The sequence below is a fragment of the Triticum dicoccoides genome, chromosome 6B (genome assembly GCF_002162155.2).
Source record: "Triticum dicoccoides isolate Atlit2015 ecotype Zavitan chromosome 6B, WEW_v2.0, whole genome shotgun sequence".
Lineage (NCBI taxonomy): Eukaryota > Viridiplantae > Streptophyta > Magnoliopsida > Poales > Poaceae > Triticum > Triticum dicoccoides.
Window position 1 is genome coordinate 27,973,761 of NC_041391.1, and position 26,043 is coordinate 27,999,803.

The 26,043-nt window shown below is 46.6% G+C and overlaps 4 protein-coding genes and 1 long non-coding RNA gene across 6 annotated transcripts; 2 read left to right on the top strand and 3 right to left on the bottom strand.

Moving 5' to 3' along the window:
* Positions 1 to 572: 572 nt before the first annotated feature.
* On the bottom strand, positions 573 to 1,623 carry LOC119326617 (germin-like protein 2-4). Its single transcript, XM_037600248.1, has one exon. The coding sequence runs from the start codon at positions 1,491 to 1,493 to the stop codon at positions 807 to 809; it is 687 nt and encodes a 228-aa protein (XP_037456145.1). The 5' UTR covers positions 1,494 to 1,623; the 3' UTR covers positions 573 to 806.
* A 3,715-nt stretch (positions 1,624 to 5,338) lies between these two features.
* LOC119325150 (subtilisin-like protease SBT3.8) lies at positions 5,339 to 9,046 on the bottom strand. Of its 2 annotated transcripts, none has more exons than XM_037598900.1 (10): positions 8,881 to 9,046; positions 8,672 to 8,763; positions 8,492 to 8,589; positions 8,221 to 8,382; positions 7,500 to 8,110; positions 7,305 to 7,381; positions 6,563 to 6,793; positions 6,327 to 6,444; positions 6,063 to 6,234; positions 5,339 to 5,970 (listed from the first exon to the last, which is right to left on the bottom strand). In XM_037598900.1, exons 1-10 carry the CDS (start codon positions 9,019 to 9,021, stop codon positions 5,420 to 5,422), a joined length of 2,253 nt encoding a protein of 750 aa, XP_037454797.1. In that variant the 5' UTR covers positions 9,022 to 9,046; the 3' UTR covers positions 5,339 to 5,419. The 2 variants fall into 2 exon arrangements, with proteins under 2 accessions (XP_037454797.1, XP_037454796.1); XM_037598899.1 differs by having other exon boundaries at positions 6,563 to 6,814; positions 8,881 to 9,044.
* A 5,488-nt stretch (positions 9,047 to 14,534) lies between these two features.
* Positions 14,535 to 16,222, top strand: LOC119324671 (GDSL esterase/lipase At5g45910-like). The gene is made up of 5 exons (XM_037598446.1): positions 14,535 to 14,797; positions 14,883 to 15,107; positions 15,180 to 15,325; positions 15,428 to 15,707; positions 15,810 to 16,222. The coding sequence occupies exons 1-5, from the start codon at positions 14,539 to 14,541 to the stop codon at positions 16,031 to 16,033; spliced, it is 1,134 nt and encodes a 377-aa protein (XP_037454343.1). The 5' UTR covers positions 14,535 to 14,538; the 3' UTR covers positions 16,034 to 16,222.
* Positions 16,223 to 19,987: 3,765 nt separating this feature from the next.
* On the top strand, positions 19,988 to 23,340 carry LOC119321979 (GDSL esterase/lipase At5g45910-like). The gene is made up of 5 exons (XM_037595482.1): positions 19,988 to 20,243; positions 22,019 to 22,243; positions 22,344 to 22,489; positions 22,630 to 22,912; positions 23,024 to 23,340. The coding sequence occupies exons 1-5, from the start codon at positions 19,988 to 19,990 to the stop codon at positions 23,272 to 23,274; spliced, it is 1,161 nt and encodes a 386-aa protein (XP_037451379.1). The 3' UTR covers positions 23,275 to 23,340.
* Positions 23,341 to 23,396: 56 nt separating this feature from the next.
* On the bottom strand, positions 23,397 to 26,027 carry LOC119321980. The gene is made up of 2 exons (XR_005155324.1): positions 23,941 to 26,027; positions 23,397 to 23,866 (listed from the first exon to the last, which is right to left on the bottom strand). It is a non-coding gene; the product is annotated as an uncharacterized LOC119321980 (long non-coding RNA).
* Between the last annotated feature and the right edge of the window lie 16 nt (positions 26,028 to 26,043).

Below are 26,043 nucleotides of genomic sequence, written 5' to 3' on the forward strand. Positions count from 1 at the left end.
GATTTTTTTTAAAAAGTGTATATGACATATTTATCGTCCTCTAAACTCTATGAGTTTTCTCGTATTGAGTTAAAAGAGACAATAACCATTATATGTTGCATCATCTTCTCCTTATTTTTTCCACTGGGTTTGAAGGAGTTTTAGCAACATATTCTACACTACTCCTCATATTTTTCCCACAGGGTTTTTGGAGGAGACTCTTTCGAGTTGATGATACTACATGGACAAGCGAAGATTAGGGGGAGTGTTAGAATTAAACACACATGTTTAATTGAAAGGGAATCTCCCCTTGTTAACTGCCATGCCGTTGCCAACAGGCAACCGACGCGCGTCTCCCTTCGCGTCCCTCTGTATCGTCGCGTCCCTACGGGATGTATATATTGTAACAAACCCAATCAATGAGAACAGCGATTCCACTACTTGTCCAATTGTCTCTCGCATATACTTTACAACACATTCAACAATAAATCTAATATTGTTGATTTGTTATTGTATATCTTAATATTTTTGTTTATAGACTTGGTCAAAGTTTGTAAAACTTTATTTTGACCAAAACTAATATGCGAACTAAATAAAAACAGAGAGTATAATATACTCGCAATCATTTGTATACCTTACACTTTTCGTATCATTACGCGGATGAGCCCTACCAACCACCACTATAAATCCACAAGTATATTATATTAATCAAATGGAAAGAGATAAGTATTGCCCATACTCCCAACCCACAAGTCTACCTGTCAACTAATCATGCGCATGCGGCCATGGCCGGCCAGCAACGAACGAAGTAGTAATAAACTAATTAACTAGTCCTCCAGCTCGGCCTTCTTGGGCACGCCGAACCTCTTCTCGATCCGCCGGAGCTCCTCGGGGGAGAGCCCGAAGGCCCTCTCGAGGACGGCGTCCCTGATCCCGGACCCGAACACGGTGGCCGGGACGCGCACGATCCCGGGGTTCTCGCTGTTGAAGGTGCCGTAGACGGTGGCGGGCTGGTCGCCGACGTTGAGCTGGAAGTGCACCATGCCGCGGGGGAACACCATGACCTCCCCCTCCACGAGCACCTTGGCGAAGAGGCGGCCGGCGGTGTCGACGAAGCCGGCGTAGACGCGGCCGGCGAGCACTAGCGCCGTCTCGGTGGCGCGCGGGTGGTAGTGGGGCGGGTTGACGCCGCCGGCCGCCGAGAGGTCGGCGCGCGCGAAGGACATGCCGAGGGTGTGCAGGCCCGGGAACTGCGCCGGCGTGACGGACACCCCCGCGAACCCCGTGTCCGCCGAGAAGTTGCCCGCCGCGCGCACGCCTGAGAAGGCGAAGTCGCCCGCGGTGAGGTTCGCGGGGTTCCTGCACGGGTAGGAGCGGATGAGGTTGAGCTCCACCGGCCGGCCGCGCCCGGGGTCCGGCACGCAGAAGTCCTGCACGGCGTCCGGGTCGGCGAAGGCGGCCGCGGGGAGCAGCACGGCGAGCAGGAGGAGGAGAGCACGATGGTGCGTCGCCATTCTTGGCTCGTCGACCGCGTCCCCGGCCGCTCACTCACTGCTCAGCTCGGTGCACTTCACTTGTTGGCGTACTCGTTGGTCTTTGGAAGATAGCTAGCGACGGCCTGCATTATTATCTGGGCGCTAGTGGTGTGTTTATGTACACAGCTCGCAACGCCGCGTGTATTGCAGGCTTTGCAACTTTTTTTCTTTTGAACGGAAACCTTTGCAGCTTCCTGGAAGCACGTAGTGGTCCGTGTAGCTGTAGGCCATGAGACCGTTATGTGGGGATAGCGATCGGTCGCCATTTCTGACCGGAAAAGTCGCCGAAAGACTTTCAAGGAAACCGACGAAGTCATCGACCCTCTGCCATTCGAGCTTCATTCCGTTTATGGCACGGTTCTGGGCTGCATGGTGATGGTGATGGTCCATCGAAGAGTCAATTACACTGGTGGTGCTACAACTTGGCGTAAACGGTCACTTTAGTGCTAGAAGTTGTGGTGTACATTGAAGTGGTGCAAAAACTTGGCATTAGCGTGCAAATACGGTGCTTATCTCATTTATGTACGAAGTAGGTGCTGACTAGGCGCGTGAGGCCCGCTGTCAGCCACTGCACCAGAGAGAAGGGGTGTGTGGCCTGATTTTTTGAAAAACACCCTCGAAATATATACTTTCACAAAAAGCCCCTGTTGACATGGGAGAGTGGCATTTTTTTCACCTCTATGAGGAGTGGGTCCCACCTGTCAGACAAGAGTGAAAATTAAATCAAAAGTGAGGCCGGCTGGACTCGAAGCCATGTCCGACAAGAAGCCACAACACGGCTAACCAGTACGCCAACAAGATCTCTTGTTTAATTCGGATAAGAAAGCTATATGTACTAAACTGGAAGCATGAGGAGCTTTTATGGGCTGCAGATAGTGCCGCCATTCTACGCCTGTTCCTTTTTAAAATTTATTTGTAAAACATAATTAATAAAAAATATGCTCAAATATTTCTGTGATACAAATATTATACATGAAAATGATTATTAGTAAATAATAATATTTAAATGTACATCCTGGCATGATATAAAAAATATTTAGTTAATACGGACATTTAATAAAGTTAAAATATTTAGTGAATACATAAATATTATACAGTCACAGCTTATATTTAAATTATAGAAAATGAATATTCATATGAGCAGTTTAAATTATAAATTATCATTATTTTTAGTTATAAAAACATTGAACTATACAAACATGCATATAATTATTGAAATGCTGTATACCTAAAATAGTTGTATGAATTGTAATTTAACTTTTTAAATTCTAAATTATGCAAACACTGTTATAATTCATAGTATTTTTTAAATAATATGTGAACAATTTTATAAAATAATTTATTCTGTTTGCATGTACAATATTTATAAACACAAATATTCGTTCATTACGTTTATTACTGAGATTATAATTTAGATTTTTTAAAACACTTATAATTTTGATACTTTCTACAGAAAAATAAATAAACTAACAGGTCTAGAAGAAGCCGCAAGATATGCAGCCCGTTTAACCTCTGCCTGCGCTGCGATTAAAAATCACATATGACGTTTTTACCCGTACTGGCTGAAGAAAACTTAATGGATGCAGTGGTTTGCCAGCTCGTTTGTGTGGATGATGTTGTGTGTTCGATCCCCAGCGGCCACATCTGGCATTTAATTTTCTGTCTCAGATGACATGCGGGACCCACTTCTCATAAAGGTGACAAAATCTTCCTAGTCAACAGGGATTTTTTTGAAAAAATATTTCGAGGGTGTTTTTGAAAAATTCAGGTCACATGCCCCATCTCTCTGGTAGAGTGGCTGATGTCGGGCCCCATGCGCCTAGTCAGCACCTATTTCTTACATAAACGAGATAAGCGCCGTATTTGTACATTAATGTCAAGTTTTTGCACCACTTCAATGTACACCACAACTTCTAGTATCAAAGTGATCGTTTACGCCAAGTTGTAGCACCATCAGTATAATTGACTCTCCATCGAACGGTTTAGTTAGTGATGGTGTATATGATTCTCCATAATTAGATCAACCAAAAAACCATGTGTGCATGGTGATCGAATATTAATTATTGGCATACATGGGTGGTGAGTGGGTGTGGCCCTGTGAGCGTGGCTACGTGCTTGTACCTTTCCATGATCACGCTATCTCCGGGCACATGATGCTTTCGTGGCGTAGCAGGCTCTCCGTGCGGTGCGCTGCCCGCCTCCAACCGCCGGCTGCAGCCACCGGGAAGTGCCTTGCCGCCGACGCAACTTGCCCTAGCATGCATCATTGCCAGCGCAAGAACTTACAGGTCGGCACAGTACGTACGTGATATTCCATTATTCCCCGTTTCGTTATTGTGTACTTACAGTCATTTCCATGATTGGTACTACACTTACCACACGTGGTGTATACATACCTGAAAGTACTGCTACAGTATTTTCATTCCTAAAAGTACGGCGTAGTTTGTTTCGTTAAGACAAGCATTTGAGCAATAATTACTCCACAAGTGCAGGGTTATATGACTTGAAATTCGTGCCACTAGATTCGTATTTAAAAGTACTTTGTTATGATAGTGATTTTCTATCACATAAAACAAATATTTAAATATTAGTTGTTGGTCAAAGTCTTGTTTCAGCCAAACAAAATTACGCCTTATTCATCGGAACAAAGGGAGAAAGATGGCCGGAGCATTGAAATATATTGCCCATCTCTTTTTTTCACCGGTTCAGATCCTGATTGGATGAGATGTTGGTGCACGCAGTTCAACTCAATACGGTATGAGAAACAAGGTCTTGGGTTCAAGACTCAGCCGTCACCCTAGGCGGTAGGGCATTATTTTAGGGCATGTGAACGTGTTAAGTATCTACTTTCTATCTTATATTAATCCCCTTCGTTGCATAATACAAGATATTTAATACTACTTTGATATGAACAAGCACAATATAAGAGTGCAGGTTTATTTCCCTTTCCTAGATCCTGGCCCAACCAGCTCCACTCATCGGGCGACGCGCGGAAAGTGGATGAGGGGTGGGCCTTTCTATAGTATAGTAGTGCATGAAGGCGCGTATTGCCACGCTCATCCATTTTAATAGAAAATTATAGAAATACCTATCAGAATTAATATTATATCAACATATCTACTAACTGTGAGTGTTTGAAATTATTGTGTCATGAATATAAAGCTTCATCCGTTATACTGTTTCTTAATAGCTACAATATTATGTCTATGTGTGTTTTTGGTGGGCCATGAGTGTGTCCTTTCTCGCGTGTGACATTTGTCATGTGGGCCTTCTGTGTGTTGGTGGTGGGCCCTGTCACGCCGCAAATAGCAGTTGTGTGGTGTTATCATTCGTTGGTTGTTCAAAATCATCATCTCCCTTCCCTCCCACCACCATCCGTTGGTCGTTTGAAATGGTTTTGCTATTTTTTTTTGCTCGTGAACTACACGACCGCCTATTACTTGCTCCAATCCCTATAATGGCCAGCTAGTTGTTGGACCCTCATACGTAAGTCATTTTGCAGAAGCAGCAAGTTCTCCCCTTAGTGAAGAATCAAGGTCATTAATTCGTAGAGGTAGAGGTATCGCCTAGTCTCTCCTCCTCACTAAATTAAAATCAAGAGCCTACTTTTCTTTGCAGTTCTTGTGTGATTGTTAATAACACTAGCTCTGCTCGTTGCAATAAGTAATGAGTAGATGATGGTATATGAAGCGGTCATGTATTTTTGCATAACCGAAAATATAAGCAAGTAAATGAGAGTTTAGAGGTTTTCTTGTCGAGAAAGTTGAGTCGGCCGGGTTCATAAGTTCACTAGTAGCATCTCTCATCAACACAGTGACACATAATAATAATCATGTGCATGTGAAAGTGAATAATCATGCAATCATGTAATATAATCTTATGTTTTGCATGTTTGGCCCAATTAACTATGCAACATCCGCATAGAAATCCTGAATTGTAATCCGGGCCACAACTGGAACCCTGACCACCTTCTGATCATTACCCCATGTAAGGCTACCAAAAGTGTAATCCCCTTGTAGCTTCCACACAGGGGATAGTTTCACTTGAAACGTGCGAACCTTGTTCTTCGCATCAAACACTAGTACAGGCGGATCAACCTCCATCCTTACTCCGACAGGGCTCTGGATTTCTACATGGTACACGGAGTCGACATCCCCAACGTTTGTCACTGTCCTTGACATGGTGACCGGACTCCTTAGGTTGGGAACCGAGATGGACGGCAAGTTCAGGTGGTACGCCGGTAGCATTCCCGTCGTGTTGCAGTGCACGGAGGCCCTCTTGACGATGGTGCAGCGGAAGTATTTGTCGTAATCTTGAGGATCAATGTCATAAACCAGGCCCGGATCAGCCGCCCCACGAGGGTTGATGTTGCCGCCTCCGTAGTCGAACGGGTCGGCAATCTTCCGAGGCAGCCCTTCCGCCAGTATCGGCATGCCGTGCTCGTCGGTTATATGGGCTTCACCACCATGCAAAATCAACAAAAACAGATGAAATTATGGCGTATGGAGTTATTGGTGGGCATGTGCTAACTGCGTGCTTAATTATTACCGGTAGTGATGATGGCTGATTTGATTGCAGCAGAGGACCAGTTTGGGTGAAGAGCTTTCAGCAGGGCAACAACGCCTGCTACATGTGGGGCAGCCATCGACGTCCCGGACAAAATTGCGTACGAATTTTCCTTTGCCGCCAAGATGTTGACTCCAGGTGCCGCTATGTCAGGCTGTTAAAAGATGTATCAAGGCACTGAGACGACCTGTGTTGCCACGGAGCATGTTAAGTACAGTACATTTTAGCTTAGCGGCTGGCACGTACCTTGATAATGGCGGGGTAATCAGGCGACGGACCCCTTGAGGAGAACATCGCCACTTTTGGTGCCAGCATCTCTTTCGCCGTGACGGTGCGCGCCGGTTCGATCTTCGCCATGGGAGAGCTACTCACAAAACAAAACAAAACAAGAAAGTTCTCCCCGACGATCAGAATAGCGCTTGCATGTTACCATGGCTAAACTCAAACTCTCATTGCACAAAAATGAAACTTTTTGTGCATACCTTGCGTCGTCCATGTAGCTGGCGATTTTCTTTCCGATGTCAAGGTCCACGAGAACGCAGGCTATGCCCTGGCAGACATCTAGTGCTGTGAAGCTTAGGTCCGTGGTATACTGGGCGAAGATGACGCCAGAACCCCGGCCATCTTGAACGTACTGTGCCGCCTGCTGGAACACATCTTGATCGCTTGGCTGCATGGTGCAGAACAGGATCTTCCCTTTCACGTCCGTGCCATTGAGAATATCCATGTCACAACTAAGATACGGAAGGTAAAATTAAGTCAAGTATAGTCTTGTTTAGATCGAATTGCTATGGCTGTGAGCATCAATTGATGCAGAGGTAAAAGATTGAATTGGAATTGACAACAAAAATGATGTAAGAAGAAAAATGTGTTTTGCTTCATAGGATGGCGACAGGAGAGAATATTGAGTGCGAAAAGTCTTATCGGATTTGGAATTGGCAACGAAAATGGTACTAAAAGAAGAACTATAACTGTGTTTTTGTTAGGGTAGTGATGGGGGAAGACTGCTAATGGGGATAGCAACAGGGTGAGAATAATGAGTGCAAAAAGTTTGTCATTTGGACTTGCCCAGTAAAATGGTGTACTAAAAGAAGCCACGAAATACGAATAGCCTATTGTAAGCATGTTTTTGTTAGGATAGCGATGGGGAAAGAATAATAATGCTTACAAAATATAACCACGCAAAAAGGTTCGAAAACAAACAAATATATTTGATTCACTTACCTCACTGGAACCACAAGACCTTTGAAACCACTGCTGCTCATTGACGAATTCTTCCCTCGGTAATAGAGAGACTGTCCCTGCAAGAAGAAACAAAGTTTTGTTCGCTTCTTATTCTTGAGCTAGATACCAGAAAGCATAAATAAGACCCCTAAGTCAAGTAGGCCGGCCCTCAGTCACGTGTGAATAAAAACGTACCACTATCTCTTGTTTGTTTCCCAGCATGATCATCGTCGGGAACGACCGATCAATCTTGCTTGCCGCAACGGTGATAGCCCACGGCGCACCGTTCCTGACCGTCTGTGGCCTTGGCCCCTCGTTACCCCCCGCATACACGACGGTGATCCCCTTCTGGACTGCGTGCAGGACGCCGAACGAGTTCTCGTCGACACCAAAGGACATCGACAACACGTCCACTCCGTCATGGATCGCGTCGTCGATGGCCGCCAGCACGGTCGCTGTGTTCCCAAAGCCAAGGCCCCAGAAGGACTTGTACACCGCGATGCGAGCACGCGGTGCGCCTCCGCGAGCGACACCCTTGGCTAGGCCGTGGAAGCTGGCCGCCTCCACGGCCGAACCCGCCGCAGTGGACGCACAGTGTGTGCCGTGACCGTTGTGGTCCCGGGGTGAGAGCGAGTCTGTCTCGAGGAACTGGTCAGGAACTCCCGCGCTATAGAACCGTGCACCGACGATCTTGCGGCTGCAGTTTTTGCTGCCCCAGTCGTGTCCGACCTGGCACTTCCCTTTCCACCTTGATGGCACCGGCCCGTACCCTGAGTCGCTGAAGCTTCTCGACTCGGGCCAGATCCCTAATTAATTGATATGATGGCATGACGTGAAATGTTTCCATAATGAAAAAAAAAAGTACAGGGTTACGAAGTCATGCGTGCAGTGCTGATTAATCAATTTAAATGCTAACCGGTGTCAATCACCCCGATGATCACGTCCTCTCCTCCAGAGTTGCTTCCGTGGAGCATATCACTGCCCATCATCTGGTGGTTGAGCCCAAGAAAGTCCCAGCTCCGTGTAGTGGTTGGCGTGTGCCTTTTACTCGGTTGGACACTGATTACTTCCGGAAACTCTACAGACAACACATCACATCACATCACATGATAGTTATTCAACATTCAACACATGCAAATTATGCAAGCAAAATTGACAGGTCAATTGGACAACGACTGCCCACCAACCTGCAAGTTGTTTTGCTTGATCTGCGGTGAGCATGGCGGCGAACCCTGAGAAGCCATGCTTGTAGTTGTACACCATGGATGCCGAAGACCCTTCCTTACTAAAATATACCAATGTTTAATTTGTTTTTCTTAACCTATAAAGGTAGACAAATTAAGGCCGTAGAGATCGCACTAACATACCTTCCGAGAAGAGTGGTGAGCAGATCATGGTGCGAGGCCACCACATCGTCGGGATGTCCATGCTTCACATGACCTAGGTATGCTATGTAGAGCTAGAGACGCACGCACACACGCACACATGCAGGCGGTTAATTAGCTTAGCCAGATCCAGAGTTAACTAATCAGTTAAACTAGTACGGGTTACTACTGCAACATGTAGTATTAATTACCTTGCGAGGTCCTCCTCCGTGTGCTCTGAACGACAGCGTCCACAGGCAGAGCAGCTGCAGCACCCAGGCTACGCCCGAGCGGGAGGAGGAAGAATGGTGTAAAACCATTGCCGATGGCCTGAGCGGGAGGAGGCGCTTCATGGGCTTAGCTTATATAGATGCCGCGGTCATACTATTCTTCCTTCATGCCGTTGTTGCCGACTGGAGAGACATCCATTCTCCCACGCCGCCTGCGATCTTGACCTTGGGTCGACTACAGTCTAGACCCAGCACGCCAATGGCTGTCCAGGCATAGCAACTAGACAAAACAATGGTAATGGTCTAGGGAAACAATTTCGATTGTGTGGATCAGTCAACGGAGAGTGAAAGGAATCCCCCCATTTTGTAAGCAAAAAATTGTGGACAAACCATGGGACGCAGGGATTTGGCTCCTGGGTCCAGCTGCTCCTGTGAATGAACGATAAAATCAAAAGGTACCAAAAAAATTCAAAAGATCTGTTTTTTTTTCATGCAAGATGCTCGAATGCGTGAGTCCTGTACCAAATTTTATGGTGTTTGGACACTTGCGTTGCACTCAACAAAAAACAAAATTTGGGCATGTGAGAAACTTTGAAAAAACGCACTGGCCAAAGCTCATTTTGTCTTTTTTGTCACGAGCTCCTCAAATGTCATTTATCCATGAGCAAAGGAGCCCGGGTTTACAGATGAATTATCGGGAAACTATGTCTCTTCTTATACTCCCCTTGTACGAGGTCATTTTTTTCATGGAATTTGTTTAATATTTTCTCTAGCGACTAATGCTCATATGAAAGCATGCATGCGGAGGATAATATAAAGTTACAACATACAACATGCGCAGAACAATAAATGGCATTGTGTAACACATGGAGAATAAAATAAGCTTAAAAGAGTGAGGATTTTCTATACCCCGTACCAGTGTACTACCTTATATTTAGACCATTCAGTTACCGTAAAGAATTTACGCGTCAAGAATTTATTCTCCATGTGTACCCCATACCTGGATATTTTGTAGGTTCATCAATAAAAGATACTACACTGGTATGCTGGTATGCACGTTCAGTGAGAGGAGACGTTCCCGTCGACTACGAGGAGCCTACGATGACTTCGTAATTTCAACATGATATGTCAGCTCAGTCTCTCGAAGATGCTCATAGGGGTAAGTTGTGCGTGTGTATGTTCATACGCGTGAGTGTATGCACGTATATATGACCACTTGTGTCTGTACTGTGTTAAAAAATAATCGTATGTCGGCATGTGTAGAAACATGTTGATGTCACAACATTGTAGATACTCTGGCAGCGACCCTTACTCTGACTCTTTTTCTTCTGAAATTTGTTAGTTGAATCTGTTCAAAATAAATTTACATATACTTTTAGTTTAGATGGCCGACTTATATTTATATCTTATTAAATCCAAATAGATTTTCTGGTTAACGTTTGAAAGGCTAAACTTTTATTTGAAAGTTTCAGAGTGTTTAGAGCAACTCCTATGATAGGCACTCTCCGGATGAATGAATTTCGATATGAACAAGATGCGACGTCTGACCAGCAACCAGGGGGAAATTCTGCATTTTTTTTCTCGGTACAAGCCTTCCAGATTGCTTCGTGGTTGATTGATCTGCGAGAAAGAGCCGGCGAACTGGAAGTCAGTGGCCGTAGGTCCCATCCGGCGTCCATCCCCGAGCTGATGGCTTTGGACGCGGCGACGAAGGTGCCGGGCCCAAGAGGGTCACGTTCCAATTCGATTATTGCAGGACATGGATTGACGGGACGTGCATATGTCGAGCTGTGGACGAATGGTGGAAATCTCCAACATGCACGTCGATTCTTCCACCTAGCTAGGCAACCGAGGAAGGAATTGTTCCCGTGGACGAGATTCTTGACGAGAAGGATGAGCCAATGGAAGTCAATGAATGGAAAGATGCACGCGTAATTGCAGCTACTTGACCGTGAACGTACATACACATAAAGGTAATACTATAAGTGACAGTCATAGACACATAAAGGTAATACTATAAGTGACAGTCATAGAACTTGCATATGATGTTTACTTTAATACTAAAAGTTGCAAAATACATCATTGCGTTCACATAACTTGCCTATGCATGTAGATACGGTCACTTCTTCCGTATTCAGTCGTATCTTGTGCTCATGTGGCGTGCCAGCATGAATACGGCGCACATTAGTGGTTGTGAGTGATGAGAAGTTAGGTGAGCCATTCATTTTCTTTCTTTTGCAAAATACACCCTCAATTTTTATTTAATTACGCACATGTCGGCACATATTGTCTTTCAAGAAAGATGAATAAAACAATAGTGCCGGGAAACTCGAACGGACGTCCTCCACACTGAAAGATAACTGCACAAGCCACTCGACCAAGAATAAATTGATTTCAAACTCACAAACGAAATGTTCTTTAATACAATGTTCGCTCAGCTCAACAAACGAATAAATGAAAACTAAAAACATGTCGTGTTACCCGCATGAATAAATCGATGTAAGAAAACTGCTTATATTTTGTAATTTTGTTGTTTGTGACATTTAAAAAATGTTCATACGTTGTAAAAAAAGTACTTGACATTAAAAAAAATAAACCTTGTAAAAAATATTTGTGTAATTAAAGAAACGTAAGTTGCATTTTAAAATTGTTCACACATTTCATAAAAATGTTCATGCGGGGAATAAAAATGTTCATGTGTATGTTGCTATTAATCCTGTTATATTTAAGAAAACAACGCGGGGAATAGAAAATCGCCATGACATATGCACATTATCACGGGGAGAGTGGGATCATTCTGTTTGGGCAATCAATTTATTTTTCAAATATTAAATTATTTAAATTTTAAATTTCTTTTTGTCAAATCAGCTGAACTTAATTTTCTTTTATCTAGATTTTCAAATTTAAAATTATTCAAATTAAAAAATTCCACTTAATAAATTCACCTACATTTATTCTGCACTATATCTTCTTTTATCTTTTTTTAATTTTAAGTATTAAAATTCCAAAATATTAGTTCATTTGTCTGAAAAATTTGCATACATGTATTCTGACCAATATCATCAGACTATTATGAGCCTTGAACAGATATGCTACAACGGAAGCAGAAGAGTAGCTTCCGCTTCTGTGGAGCATGGATCAAAGTAAATTCTTGTGGCAGAATTGCCATGGTGTTGTTTTTGTGCAGAAACCAAAATTCTCGAATTGACTTGAAAATTTACGGAGATTTTTTATGGGATATATAAAAAATACTGGCGGAAAGATATATACCAGAGGGGGGCCACCCAGGAGCCACAAACTCGGGGGGCACGCCCTGCGAGCTTGTGGGCCCCTGGACCACCGGCAACCCTAACTCCAACTACATATATAACTATTCGCCAAGAAAAAAATTAGAGAGGAGGAAGCATCACCTTTTACGATACGGAGCCGCCACCACCTCCTGTTCTTCATCAGAAGGGCTAATCTGGAGTCCGTTCGGGGCTCCGGAAGGTGGAATCCATCGCCGTCGTCATCACCAACCCATCTTCATCACCAATTTCATGATGCTCGCCGCCGGGAGTGAGTAATTCCTTCGTAGGCTTGCTAGACGGCAATGGGTTGGATGAGATTTATCATGTAATCGAGTTAGTTTTGTTAGGACCTGATCCCTAGTATCCACTATGTTCTGAGATTGATGTTGCTATGACTTTGTTATGCTTAATGCTTGTTACTAGGGCCCGAGTGTCATGATTTCAGATCTGAACCTATTATGTTTTCATGAATATATGTGTGTTCTTGATCCTATCTTGCAATTTATATGCATCTATTACGTGTTATGGTCCGCATACCCCAAGGTGACAATAATTGGGATTCTTTCCGGTGATTATCGTAGTTTGAGGAGTTCATGTATTCATTAAGTGCTAATGCTTTGTTCCGGTTCTCTATTAAAAGGAGGTCTTAATATCCGTTAGTTTCCTTATGGACCCCGCTGCCACGAGAGGGTAGGACAGAAGATGTTATGCAATTTCTTTCGCCACGTAGCAATGCCAATGTTGCAAAAAGCCATAGCGTAACGCTGGCTAATGTCCTCATCGTCAGTGTCTCCATGGATGCTAATTGACAAATAGGCCATCCCCATCATTGATACTTTGCAACATTATGCCACTCCCGCAGCACGCGTAGCCGTCGACGAGCACTGCCTCGCATCACGGGTGCCTCTCTACAGCGACAACATGTTGCATAGCAACACCGACAACACCCACGAGCATTGTGTCGCAGCACTGGCAGTTGTCAAAATGAGCGTCGCACCGTAGCGCTGACAGCCGTCGGCGAGCATTGCACCACATCGTTGGTTCGTCTCTGCAGCCACACGCGTGATGCGGCAGTGCTGCAACAACAACAAGTGCAGCATTGTCACTCTAGCAATTGCCGACAAGCGTCGCGTCGCAGCGCTGACAGCCATCGTAGAACCGATGGCCGCCGACAAGTGCCACATCGCATCGCCTGCAACACCGATGAGCGATGCATCACAACGTTGCAGCTTAGCTGCCGGTGAGACCCACGGGATGTGACACCACACACGTTGCCTTGCAGCTTCGCCCGTCGGTGCACAACACCAGGCATGTTGCATTGCAGCCAGTGGCGGAGCTACCAGCAAAAAGCTGGGCGGCCCAGGTTGCTAAACATGGCGCTAAACTTGAATTGCTGCATGCTGACTAGTCTTTTATGTCTGTGGCCTGAGCAGTAGGCTTAGGTATAAATATTTTCTGGAAAAGTTGGGCGGGCCACGACCTTGTTTGGCCCTAACGTAGCTCCGCCGCTGATTGCAGCTTCCGCTGCCAACGAGGTATGCGAGTCATAGCATGTGTGTTGTATTGCATCTCCACTGTCTGTCATGATCCATGATGCAGCGGACCAAATGCGTCGCATTGGAGCATTCCCCGCTGGCGAGATCCATGGGGTAACAACACCGGATGCCGCCCTCTACATGGTAGAGAAACACATACCTTGCATCACCGCTGATAGAGCCTTCCACAGAGCACACGCAGCGCCTCCTCGAACTCTGTTTCGCAGCATGGAAGCCCCATCCCCAAAACACCGGCTGACAGGCAGCCATCGCTGGCGTCGATGTGATGGCGGTGGGAGCATGCTGTACTTTGGCTCGCAGCAGTGGTGGTTGTTGCCATGGGGAGGGATGCGCAGTTGTCCTCTTGATTTGAAGCAAGGGTGGTCAGCCATGGAGCAAACCGTCTCTTCCCCTACCCAGAGTGGTGAAAGAGATTGATAGGAAGAGAAAGCGACAAGAAGACGACGAGCGGAATGTAGGAGAGAAAGCTGGGGAGTAGAGCAGTGGGCGGGCCCCACCTGACACATGTCGTGCGTCAGGGAGAAAATCAGCCGGCCGATATATTGAAATAAAATAACTTCAAATGTAGGTACTCCCTCCGTTCCAAAATAATTGAGGTACAATGAAGATCAATAAACTAGGATGGAGGTAGTACAACTTTATACTAAAGTTAGTAATAAGTTGAGACACGTATTTTGAGACGGAGATTCAGAGCATTAGTCAATCATTGCTGTGCGTTGGCTTGGGTGATTATATATGGCTGTTCGGAACCGGTGGCACGTCCTACAGCTTCTGCACCATTTTCCATGTTTAAGATGCGTACGCTCGTATGTGCAACTTTCCTCATCCTCCACCTCTCGTTTTCCATGCCAGTGATATGTTCCCCCTCCGGTGCCCCGCATTACCAGTCTATTTTTAGCTTTGGCGACTCCTTAGCCGACACCGGCAACGGCCCTGTCATCTTCCCACAGTTCTCCATCTTCAACCCGGTCACACGACCTCCTTATGGGAGCACCTTCTTCGGTCGCCCCAGTGGCCGAGACTGCGATGGCCGGCTCATCATCGACTTCATTGGTACGTAGGTAGAACTAATAGCATAGGCCAGTAGCTAGATTAGTTTCTCCATGCGTTTGTTGTAATTTTTCGATGTTGGGTGTAGCTGAGAACTTGGGCTTGCCATATGTGCCCGCCACCCAAGCTCACAACGGCAGCTTCCATCAAGGAGCAAACTTCGCTGTTGCCGCTGCCACCACTCTGGACGCCAGTTTCTACCACGAGAGGGATATCCCCGGTGCGCCCAGCAAGTTCCCCCTCAACACCAGCTTAGGCGTGCAGCTCGAGTGGTTCGAGTCCATGAAGCCCTCCTTGTGCCGTACAGACCGAGGTAATTTATTCATACACCGGCATCACTATCCAAGTGAACCCTTCATGAGAACTCAAATGATGATGCATGCAGAGTGCAAGGAATTCTTTGGTAGTTCCCTCTTCTTCGTGGGAGAATTCGGCGTCAACGACTATCACTTCTCGTTCCAAAAGAAAACGGTACAGGAAGTCAGGTCCTTGGTTCCAGATATCGTGGCAACCATTTCCATGGCCATCGAGGTAATTCCATCAAGCAATCATGTATAGATGTATCATATGTATGCATATATGTATGCACCAAGCTTGCATGCTAAATAGATTACTGTGACGCGTGATCAACAGAGGCTGATCACCGAGCATGGCGCGCGAAGCCTTGTGGTTCCCGGGGTGATCCCGTCAAGATGCTCACCGCCGATTCTTACCAAGTTCGCCGAGGCCTCACCAGCAGCATACGACTCCAAAACTGGTTGTCTGAAAGCTTACAACGAGCTGGGGATGCACCACAACTCGCTGCTGCAGGCTGCCTTGTCCAAACTCCAGGCCAAGCACCGGAACGTCAGGATCATCTACGCCGATTATTTCGGCCCTGTCATGGACATGGTGGTGTCGCCTCACAAGTTTGGTCAGCCAACTATCATGCATAAAATATGATATATGCCTGAAGGAATCTACTCCTATGTTAGTTAGCGCTGTGGTTGACTTTGATGGATATGCATGATTGCAGGTTTTCAAGATGTACTTTCTGTGTGCTGTGGAGGACCTGGAAGGTACATGTACAATGCATCAGTTCGATGTGGCGATGCAGCTGCAACAACATGCGTTGATCCCTCTGCTCGTCTGTACTGGGCTGGCGTCCATCTGACCGAGGCGGCTAACAGATACATTGCAGGCCGCTGGCTGAACAAGATAAACTCACTGACAAGACCCAGCAGCAAGGGTGGAAAGTGAAGAAGGTATCCTCAAAAATTAGGGACGAGGCAACTTCAGTCAGTGGGCAGCCACGAGGATACCATGTTTATCGAAAATGACGAAGTACAAGCCTATGAACGATGCGTATGTCATACCCGTTATGTGTCTGATCAGTTGTATTGTTCTTTCAAATCAATAAAACTGATACATCGTCAATAAAATGAACATATGGAAGCTATGACATCTTTCCACAGGTACCGGGCGTGCAGACTTCGTACTCATGGAGCCAATTTTGCTATGATTTGAAAGTGTTCCTTTTGGTAGGAATATTTCTTGTTCACCCCTCCTTCCTCGAGCATCGTTTCTCGTTTTTGTGGGATTACTAGACACCTTGCAGGTTATTTTTTTTAACCTTGAAACACTGCTGTAAGGCAAGGCCCTATTTTGTAATTTTTTACTGCAGCAAAATTATTAGATAAACAAGGAATGAAAAAAACAGAGAAAAGTATACAAAATGAATGAAAAACCAATGTAACAAAAGTTACAATGGGTTGCACAGAGAGCAACTCAGAGTTGAGAATCAGTCCGATTCTGGAGAGGATCCAGATACTTGTGCTTTTTCCTGTCCCTGATTATTACCAAATGTCTGTGATTCAAAATCTTATCATTTCTTTGGGTCCTGATATTCTAACAACCCATATTTAAGATGTCCATGGGAATAACATGGAGTTCATCATAGAAGGCACTCATCATAGAAGTATATGTATATCTATGCTTCTCACGCAACATGGAGTTCCAGCGGCCTGGAGCAAAATTGCAGGTCCAGTGTAAGTGCATAGCATATAGTACTCCTCAACCACACTGCATAATGGATTTTCTTCAAAGAAGATTTTCTTACACATTATCATTAAAAATCACATAATTGTAGCTTCGTAAATGATGCAAAAGAATACCTATTGCCTCAATTGACTTGCAATTTTCCATATGTTGCAGAATCAGGCACCACCTGCCCCTCAGCACATGAATCTATGTTGTTTTAATTTATTTTATGGAACATGTCAAATAGGTTACAAAAGCTTTTTTTAGTGTGATGGACATGCTTAGTTCTGTTTTTCGTTGTTTATTTGCCTCTATTGGAACGATAAATCGCATGTGCACATGCGGCCACGCGAGGTCGTTATCAGCGCCGCTCCACCCCACGTGATTCGTGCGACTTCAATACATCGTACCCGTAAAATCTCCCCTGGTCAGCATACACCAGCTGGTATGGCACTCGTATTTGCCTCTGCGCCTACAGCAAGTGGCCCACATTGCAGCCTCATGCATTGAAACGGCTGGCGCGTCGATAGGAATTGATTGCATGGCAGTGCCAACGGCAAGCTGCACCAGGTGGGGACGAGACGCGCATTAATCACACTTAAGTCACAACGGCTAGCTGCATGATGCTCCTCTCGGTCTTTTTATGCTTCCCTGCTTCACCTGGCCATTCTAAGTTCTTTCCCTTCTCCATCTCTCCCAGCTTTGCCTGGCTTCCCAAGCATGTGTTCGTCCATGTCCCACAGTAGTTCAACACCACCTCCATCGCACCACACGGCCAATCAGATGCCATCCTCCTGTTCCTGAAACCAGAAAGAAAATGGAGTGTTTGTGTGATCCATCGAACATACTCGTATTTGTTCTCCAGTACTACCTCGTACCCAACCAACTTTGTCATCAAGGGCCGCATATTTGTTCTCCAGCTTAGGAGTTTTTTTGTCGTCTAGGTCCACAAGGTCTGATTCTGGCCTAAGTTCAACAGAATCCAATAAATCTGCAAATCTTCCACTCGGGTCGTCCTCGGTAACCTCTCGTAGCATGCCTAACCTCCCCGACTTGTTTTCAAAAACAACAGAATCGGGATAAACAGGCATCCCCCACGCCCCTCCCAAGCACACAGATCCGCTACTTGACCCCAAATTCGTCGACATGCTATGGAGGGCGGTGGAGATGGGGGGAGCTGATTAGAGGTCGACATCACTCTGATGCGATAATCCTCCTTTTCTAAAAACACGGAGGAATCAACAGACAGAAGCAAAGATTCGACGGCTAACCTGAATTTCTCTGTTTCTACACAAGCCATCCCCTCTTTCCCCTCCTGAGCTTCAACTTGGACGAGGCTCGAAGATGTACAGTACTAAAGAACCAGGGAAAGCATTTATGACCCAACGTCAAGAGCACTTATGCCACCCCCCACCCCCCCACCCCTCAACGAACTGCGGGTAACAGACAAGGTTGTATTCTCCTACAAACATAAATTCGTCGTGGACCACTCACTGACTCACAAAGGGGTATACGGGACGTATCCCATTTAGTAAGCAATTACGATGTGCAGTATTGCGCGTGGGGCTATATTAGGTAGCAATCACAAAAGCTCTCACGGACGCTCGCGATTACGGCATCACGTGGCCGCATGTCCTGAAAATTCGCGTCCCTATTGGAACTACTAAAATATGATATTCGAAGTTTCAAAAGGTGAACGTGTGCATTTATTACCCATTTCTAACCTCGTGTATTTTTTCCTCGAAAAGGAGGATGAGCCCCTGCCGCTGCACATTCTTCGTCTACTTAACCCTATAATAATTGTCCATGATTATGCATTAGGTCACCTTGGTTTTGGGAAATGTATTATGTAAGTGATTTGTACTTGTAAATATAACGTGCAAGAAAATCTTGGTGTTGCAAAAACGAGGGTTGACGCTTTGTTTTTTCAGTTTATCTTGATACTCTAAATTTTATCCTTGATCTTCTAATATTAATGAATTTGTTACTGGTGCATATGAGAACGTAAAATTTCTAGTCAAGTCCTGATGTATACTGCGAACCAACCTGTGGTTGGATGGTTAGAGGGAAAGTGGTATCCCCAAGCCACCAGGGATGCCAGCTCAGTCTCTCGAAGGTGCTCATAAGGGTAGGGCGTGCGTGTGTGCGTTCATAAGGGTGAGTGTATGCGCGTCTATATGAGCGCTTGCGTCCGTACTGTGTTCAAAAAAAGTCCCGATGTATACTTCTTTTTGTTAAGTAAAAGGAACATTTCGTGGTACTACAGATCGTGACTCAAGAGCTGACCTTCACTTATGATTTGGGGTACCCAAAATAATTTGTGTTATAAAAAAGGACAAAGACATGTTATATTGTAGCGTGAGCTACCGATGGACTTGACTTAACGCGCATTTCCAAACTGCACCGATTGGAAAATCCATATGTAATTGGTTGCTTGCCATGCTTAACTGGATTGTTTTTATAGTTAGTACAAGCAACAAAGTATGTTAATAGAGAGATAGATAGGAAGCCATTCGTTACTATTTGTGGGGAGTAACTTAGAGTAGTAGCATGCATACCTTACTACTTTATGTTACTACCTTTATAGTGAAAAGTGTCATATGTGTAGTCACATACACATGCTTATTTATTGTTTTGTATACTCATTTTGCATTGGAAAGCGTTACATGATGGTAATATATTAGGTTACTCTATTTACCTCTCTCCTCATTATCTATTTGCCACATCAACATTTTTACTTATGTGGCATCTGTGTTACTAGTATCTATGTTGCTCCCACTATAACCAGACTTAGGACGCCGTGAGGGTTGCACAATAATGTCTGTACAAGTTGGTCCTACCTCGTGATTCCATCGAACGTTGTGCCGCTAAGTTGACTAGGACTCTATGGCCCCGGAAGCAAATGGGCCAGCACCACTTATCGTTGGTGGACAAGATGCCCTCATAGTTTAACTCCAAACTCTGCCGGGTAGACAAGTAGTATAACACTTGGTAGCCATCACAGACGTCTTTATTTTTACACCAGCTTGACTATTTTATCTTCTTGTTTGCATATTTCAACGGCGTTCGTTGGAAGGAAGTTGGGACTTGGGAGTAACATACCGCTATGTCGTGCCCGGCCGGCCTCCTCAATATATATTGTTGTTGTTCCCATTTTCCAGTGAAGAACTCAAAATGCACAAGCTCGTGTCCGTCGCTTTGCTAGTCTTTGTCTCATGGTCTACGCCGGCGGTCTCTTCCCGGTCCGGCGTCCCTTGCTACCAATCCATCTTCAGCTTCGGTGACTCCTTCGCTGACACGGGCAATAACCCTGTCGTCTTCGAATGGTACTCCATCTTCGACCCCGTCACCCGTCCTCCCTATGGCACCAGCTTTTTCGGCCACCACACTGGTCGCAACGGGGACGGGCGGCTCATCATCGACTTCATCGATACGTGCTCACACCTCGCGTCGCCTCGTCTGGCGACTCGGGGGTAAAAAACCCTTGCGCCGCCACCCTCTTCCCCTTCCCCCCAGCCGTCCTGCCGCCGCCAGAGGACGCCCCCGGCGAAGCTCGGGCCGGCCCCAAGGAAGGCGGCGGCGGGGCGCCAGGTCCTGGTCTCCGAGGCAGCGGCAGATGGAGGCGCGACGAGGCGCGAGGTGGGCGGCGCGCGGGCTGGACCCGATCTGGGGTCCGGCACGCCCTGGACGCAGCTATGCAGGGGCCCGCGTGCACGGCGCGAGGCCGCTTCGAGCGACGCGGTGGCGCGTGGGGGGGTTTCCCCAGAGCCGATCTGTTGGGGTTGGCCTTCCCCCCGTGGCGCGGCTCTCCTCTCCCGCGGGGCATCGCGGCTGACGGCCCGCCTGCAGCTCGGATCCATGGCGGCGGCCATGGCTGGTGGCACGCGGCGTAGCTTGGCGGCGGGCGGCGCCGGCGTGGACAGGTGGGCCACTTCCCTGGTCATGTGGATGGCGGGGAGGTGGTGGGCTTCGGCTGCGGCGGCGGATCCTCGCTGGATGTTGGTGGCCATGGTGATGTTCGTCCTCGACCCCGATCTACTCCGATCTGCAGCGGATCCGGCCCTTGGTCGCTTCGGTCACCGTTCTTGGGTGCTGGCCTTGCAGATCCGGTGGCTGGAAGGGTTCCGTGGGAATCTCTTGGCCGGCGTGGCGGCCACTCCGATGGCAGTGCCTTTGGGTGTTGCTTCCCTCGTTGGAGGCTTCGGAGAGGACCTCCTTCCTTCCACCCCTCCCAAGAGCTCAGATGAAAACCTCATACCCCCCTGTTCCAAGCGACGACGACATCACGGTGGCGTGCTCCTTCCTGAAGGCGTTGCTCGGGGGCTGCTCAAGCGGCGGTGGAAGTGGCGGCGGTGCGATGTCGACATATGCATTCTGGTCAGTTTCATCTTGGAGGCTGCGGCGACGTAGGCGACGCTCGTCTGGTGGAGCTAATGCCGATGGTTGAGGCATCGTCGGCAGTACGCGCCATCAGGTTCGGGATGCTCAGGGGGAAACCCCATATCTGGGTCTTCCGGATCGGATGATGATGGTGTTCTATCGCTTTCCCTTCTGGGGGCATCGTCTTGGAGCAAGTGCTGGCTGGAGGGATGGTGGAGCGGTGTTTCATCTCACACATTGGATGGCGGCGGAGATCGATGGCATGGCGCTGTGGAGACTCGGCACCCGATGCGCGGAGATGGGCTCGCGCAGGAGGAGGTTGCTATCTGGCGTCATGGTGACGTCGATGGCTGAGTGGCCAGACAAGGTAGAAGCCTCAATATGATCTGAAGACCTGTGGAAGATGCGGCGACGACACACGAGTGCGTCTGATCGGATTGTGTCCCAGACCCGGTATGTGGCTCGGCTGGGGCTTCCGAATGAGTTTCGGCTTCCGGCTTTTGATATTAGGCTTAGGTGAGTGGTTTGGGTAGTGGCTCAGCTAGCACCCCTTCATCATTTTGGATAGGAGTAGGGGCATATGTTGCCAAGATGGTGGACTCAGACACATTGTTGTAATACTTTGTAAGGTCCTCGAGAATAATCAATAAAGTGGCCGTATGCATCTCCCAGATGCAGAGGCCGGGGGTCATCCTCCTTTTCTAAAAAAAAAAAAAAAAAACGTGCTCACATCAGCTGTTCTTGGGACGGCCAGTGCCGGCAACTACAAAACGTACGTATGTGGAATCCAGCCTAGCTATAACTATAGGCTCTTTTTGGGTGCAGCTGAGAACTTGGGCCTACCATATGTCCCGCCCAACCTGGCGCACAACGGTAGCTTCCGGCGAGGCGCCAACTTTGCCGTTGGTGCCGCAACCGCAGTCGATGCTGGTTTCTTCCACGAGAGGGGTATCCCCAGTGCCACCAGCAAGTTCCCGCTGAACACCAGCTTAGGCGTGCAGCTGGAGTGGTTTGAGTCCCTGAAGCCTTCCTTATATCGCACAACCCGAGGTTACTTTGAACATTCACTGTCATCGTTCGTTGTTATCTTGTAGCTAGCTATCATTACCCAAGTAAGAGGCTGATGAGAATTCAAATTGTACGCATGCAGAGTGTAAGAAATTCTTCGGCAGATCCCTCTTCTTCGTGGGGGAGTTCGGAGTCAACGACTATCACATGTCGTTCCAACAGAGAACGGTACAGGAGGTCAGGTCCCTCGTTCCTGATGTCGTCGCGAGCATCTCCAAGGCCATCGAGGTTCGTTACGTACTCCATCAGGCTATCAAGTACTCCCTCCGTTTCAAAATAGATGACCCAACTTTGTACTAACTTTAGTAGATGCATGTACTGACTGATCGAAGCAGCATCCATGATAAACCAATTGCTTATGTGAGCAGAGGCTCATCACCATGCATGGCGCGAGGAGCCTTGTTGTCCCTGGAGTGATTCCGTCGGGATGCTCGCCGCCCATCCTGACCAGGTTCGCCGACGCCTCACCACCATCAGCATACGACTCCAGGACCGGCTGTCTCAAAGCATATAACGAGCTGGGGTTGCACCACAACTCGCTGCTGCAGGCTGAGCTAGCCAAGCTTCAGGCCAAGCACTGGAACGCCAGGATCATCTACGCCGATTTCTTCGGCCCAATCATGGACATGGTGGAGTCGCCTCACAAGTTTGGTCAGTCGCCAACTCAACCAAAAGAAAAGAATCTATATATGTTAGTTGCACATATACAAATTTTCATTATTCATGGAAAGGTGGTTGACTCTGATGCATGGATTATCACAGGTTTTGAACAAGACGTGCTTATGGTGTGCTGTGGAGGGGCTGGACGATACAGATTAAATTCGACGGTTCCATGCGGCGATGCTGCTGCAACGACGTGCCCGGATCCATCCGCTCGCTTGTACTGGGACGGCGTCCATCTGACGGAGGCAGCTAACCGCCACATCGCCAATATCTGGCTGGGCAGCATAACCTCGGCAACAAGAGTCAGCAGCAGCAAGTGTGCAAAGTGGCCATGTCGACCCACCGGGTGAAAAACTCATTTCTACCATGCATGGTTGTGTGTGTCCCACGGTTGCTTCAAAATTTACCAACCTAATCTTCTATGTTTCAACATTTGCTGCACACACAATATAAATATATTTGTTGGGCCTCATTGATATGAAGTCTTTTCCCTAATAATGAAGCACGGGTTGAGTCTGCCGGGTTCAGCATCACGGCGATTTTGCAAGAAAGTCCCTATGTCTTTTGAAATTTGACACGCGGTACATAAAATAAGTCAGCCGAACCGGTACGGTCGAGATAAAAAAAATAACCTAACCTCACGACCCTGCCGGCAGTCCACTTCGACCTCTGCCGGTCCTAGCCCCGCAGTCCGTTCGGCAAGCGGTGCCCTTGTCGGCGGTGAAGACGGCCATGGCCTCGGGGGAGGACGGGAAGGCGGCCTCGTGCTCGCGCCGGAGGATGGAGGCCGCCTCGCCTGGACGCGTGCTCGGCTGAGGGGTGACGCCCTTGTCGGCGGCGGAGATGGCTACTGCCGCAGCGGAGGACGAGGGGGGAGGCACTGGTGACGACGAGGAAGGCCGGAGCACGGTTTCTCGGGCAGATCCATGGCAGCAGCGGCTCCTGGGCAGGAAGGGGGTGAGGGAGAGAAGAAAGCAGAAAATAGGAGCTGGTTTGTTCGGCGCACAAACACCCACCATGGCCGTCTCCGATTGCTCGTCACCGCCGCGGATGTCATGGACTCCGACCACGGGGAGCTCGCACGCCCTGCAGCGGCTAGAACTAGCTGATGGTCATCCCGCATCCTCGACTTCATCCTTTCCCGTGCCCTCCTCCATCCATGACCTCTGGTGCACCACTGCTCCTGTATTAACTTCAGTTAGATGTTAGTCATCTCTTTTTCGATAAAAGGGACCACCCGGGCCCCATTTTCATTACGAAAATGGAGTTTGGGATACATCAACACCATCCATTACACTACTCAGCAAAGATGCATCAGCGCATCAGGAGAAGCAGAATCCTACATCCCTAGTCATCTAACCCCATATCAAAGTATGCCAAAACGCTACCTACAGGAATGAGATGTGAGTCTTGTCGGCAGAGTACTGTTGTAGACCTCCTTCCATTCCGTGATGACCCCTAATTAGTACATGTGCAGGCATCGTTTATTGCTCATGGCTTTTCTGTTCAAACAGAACTTTGAAATCCACTTCATATAATTGCTCATGACTTGACAGAAATCATTCTTATGAGCACATCATTAGGTCAGTCAACTTCAACTTCCATGTGGAAGTGGAACTATTGTTGTCCGTCAGTTAAGACAGTTGGGAACTTGGTGTATCATTCTTGGCTGTTGTATTAGGATATTAGCGAGCACGTACATGCAGATATGCTTGTGATTCCAAAAATTGTACACTAAGAGATTAGTGTGTGGGTCGCTCAAGTCCTGTGGGGTGCTGGGCTGAAGGTGTTCCATATACATGAACCATAAACTAGAATTGAAATTATTCTCTGCATGCACAAGTAAAACCTATGCAAAGTGAAAGATCCATAGTTGCAGTTTATATTCAATACTTCTTCATTGCAACTATCGGTTTCGACGCATTTTCTTTCTCTAATTCTACAACTCTATAAACTGTAACTCAGTTTTGCTAACGAATGCTTTGCTCTTCATAAAACTAATTTTCTACTAACTGGGTTCTTTATTTCGATTATAGTATATTCGTTACCATGGTCAAGGAATTATTAGCGAGTTTTTTCTGACTTAGTCAACTTACCCTCGCAGTAATCTGCCATAAAAGATAGATTGTAAACAAACGTCTACTTTAGCAGCTGAGATCAAGATGGTACTGGTATTCTCCGTGGCACCAAATCGTGGTTCATAAGAACTGGTATTCTCCCCGTCGCAATGCACGGGCATTTGTGCTAGTAATAGTTAAATTTGGGAGCACCTATGCATCAGGAACCTGAAATTTACTTCAGTTTTAGTCACTTTTTTCCACACCCTTGATTTAACATCCAACAAACCACCTGCAAAAAAAAAATCCAACGAACCATGCTATCCAGAGCCCAATGCCGTGCTGGATGCTCCCTATTGAAGCCCACTAAAACTCTCATGATGGCCCTCTTGTAGCCAGCCCTACCAAGACTCCGGTGATGCTTTTTTTTTGCGAGGTTGTGATGCTACAACATGCGTATGCCTGAGCTCATCTTGTGTGCTGACTGGTGCTTCAACTTGATTAGAAATAATTACCAAACTTGGCAGGTAATTATGCATACTGACACATAATGTGTACTAATCTCATTTTCCTTTAATTTCATACAACATTAAATATAGTATAGTTTTGTTTTCTAAATAAAAAATATTATATATTATAGTAGCTAACAAAATAATAACTAAAATGTACATATGGACAAATACAATAGAAAATCCGATAAGAAAAAATCAACTAAGCAACAACAATAAAAATTGGGGACAGAAACACTAGCACTAGCATGAAAACTAAGATAGAGTGAATTAGCCACATTTATATTAACCATAAATAAGAAATAAAATAAAGGAATAAAAGTAATTAGTTCAAATACAAAAAAAATTGATTTCATAACACAAAATGAAATAGCGTTGCACCATTAAAACATCAAAACACTGCCGCATTCGCAAATATGGGAGAAAACCTGATAGCCAAAAACTGGGCCAACAAACCAACAAAATTACAGCCAAAAACATTGGCACAAGAGAGACAATGAGAATATAAAGTAAAATAGTTGCTATTTTAAAATAGAATGAATTATGGCATGGG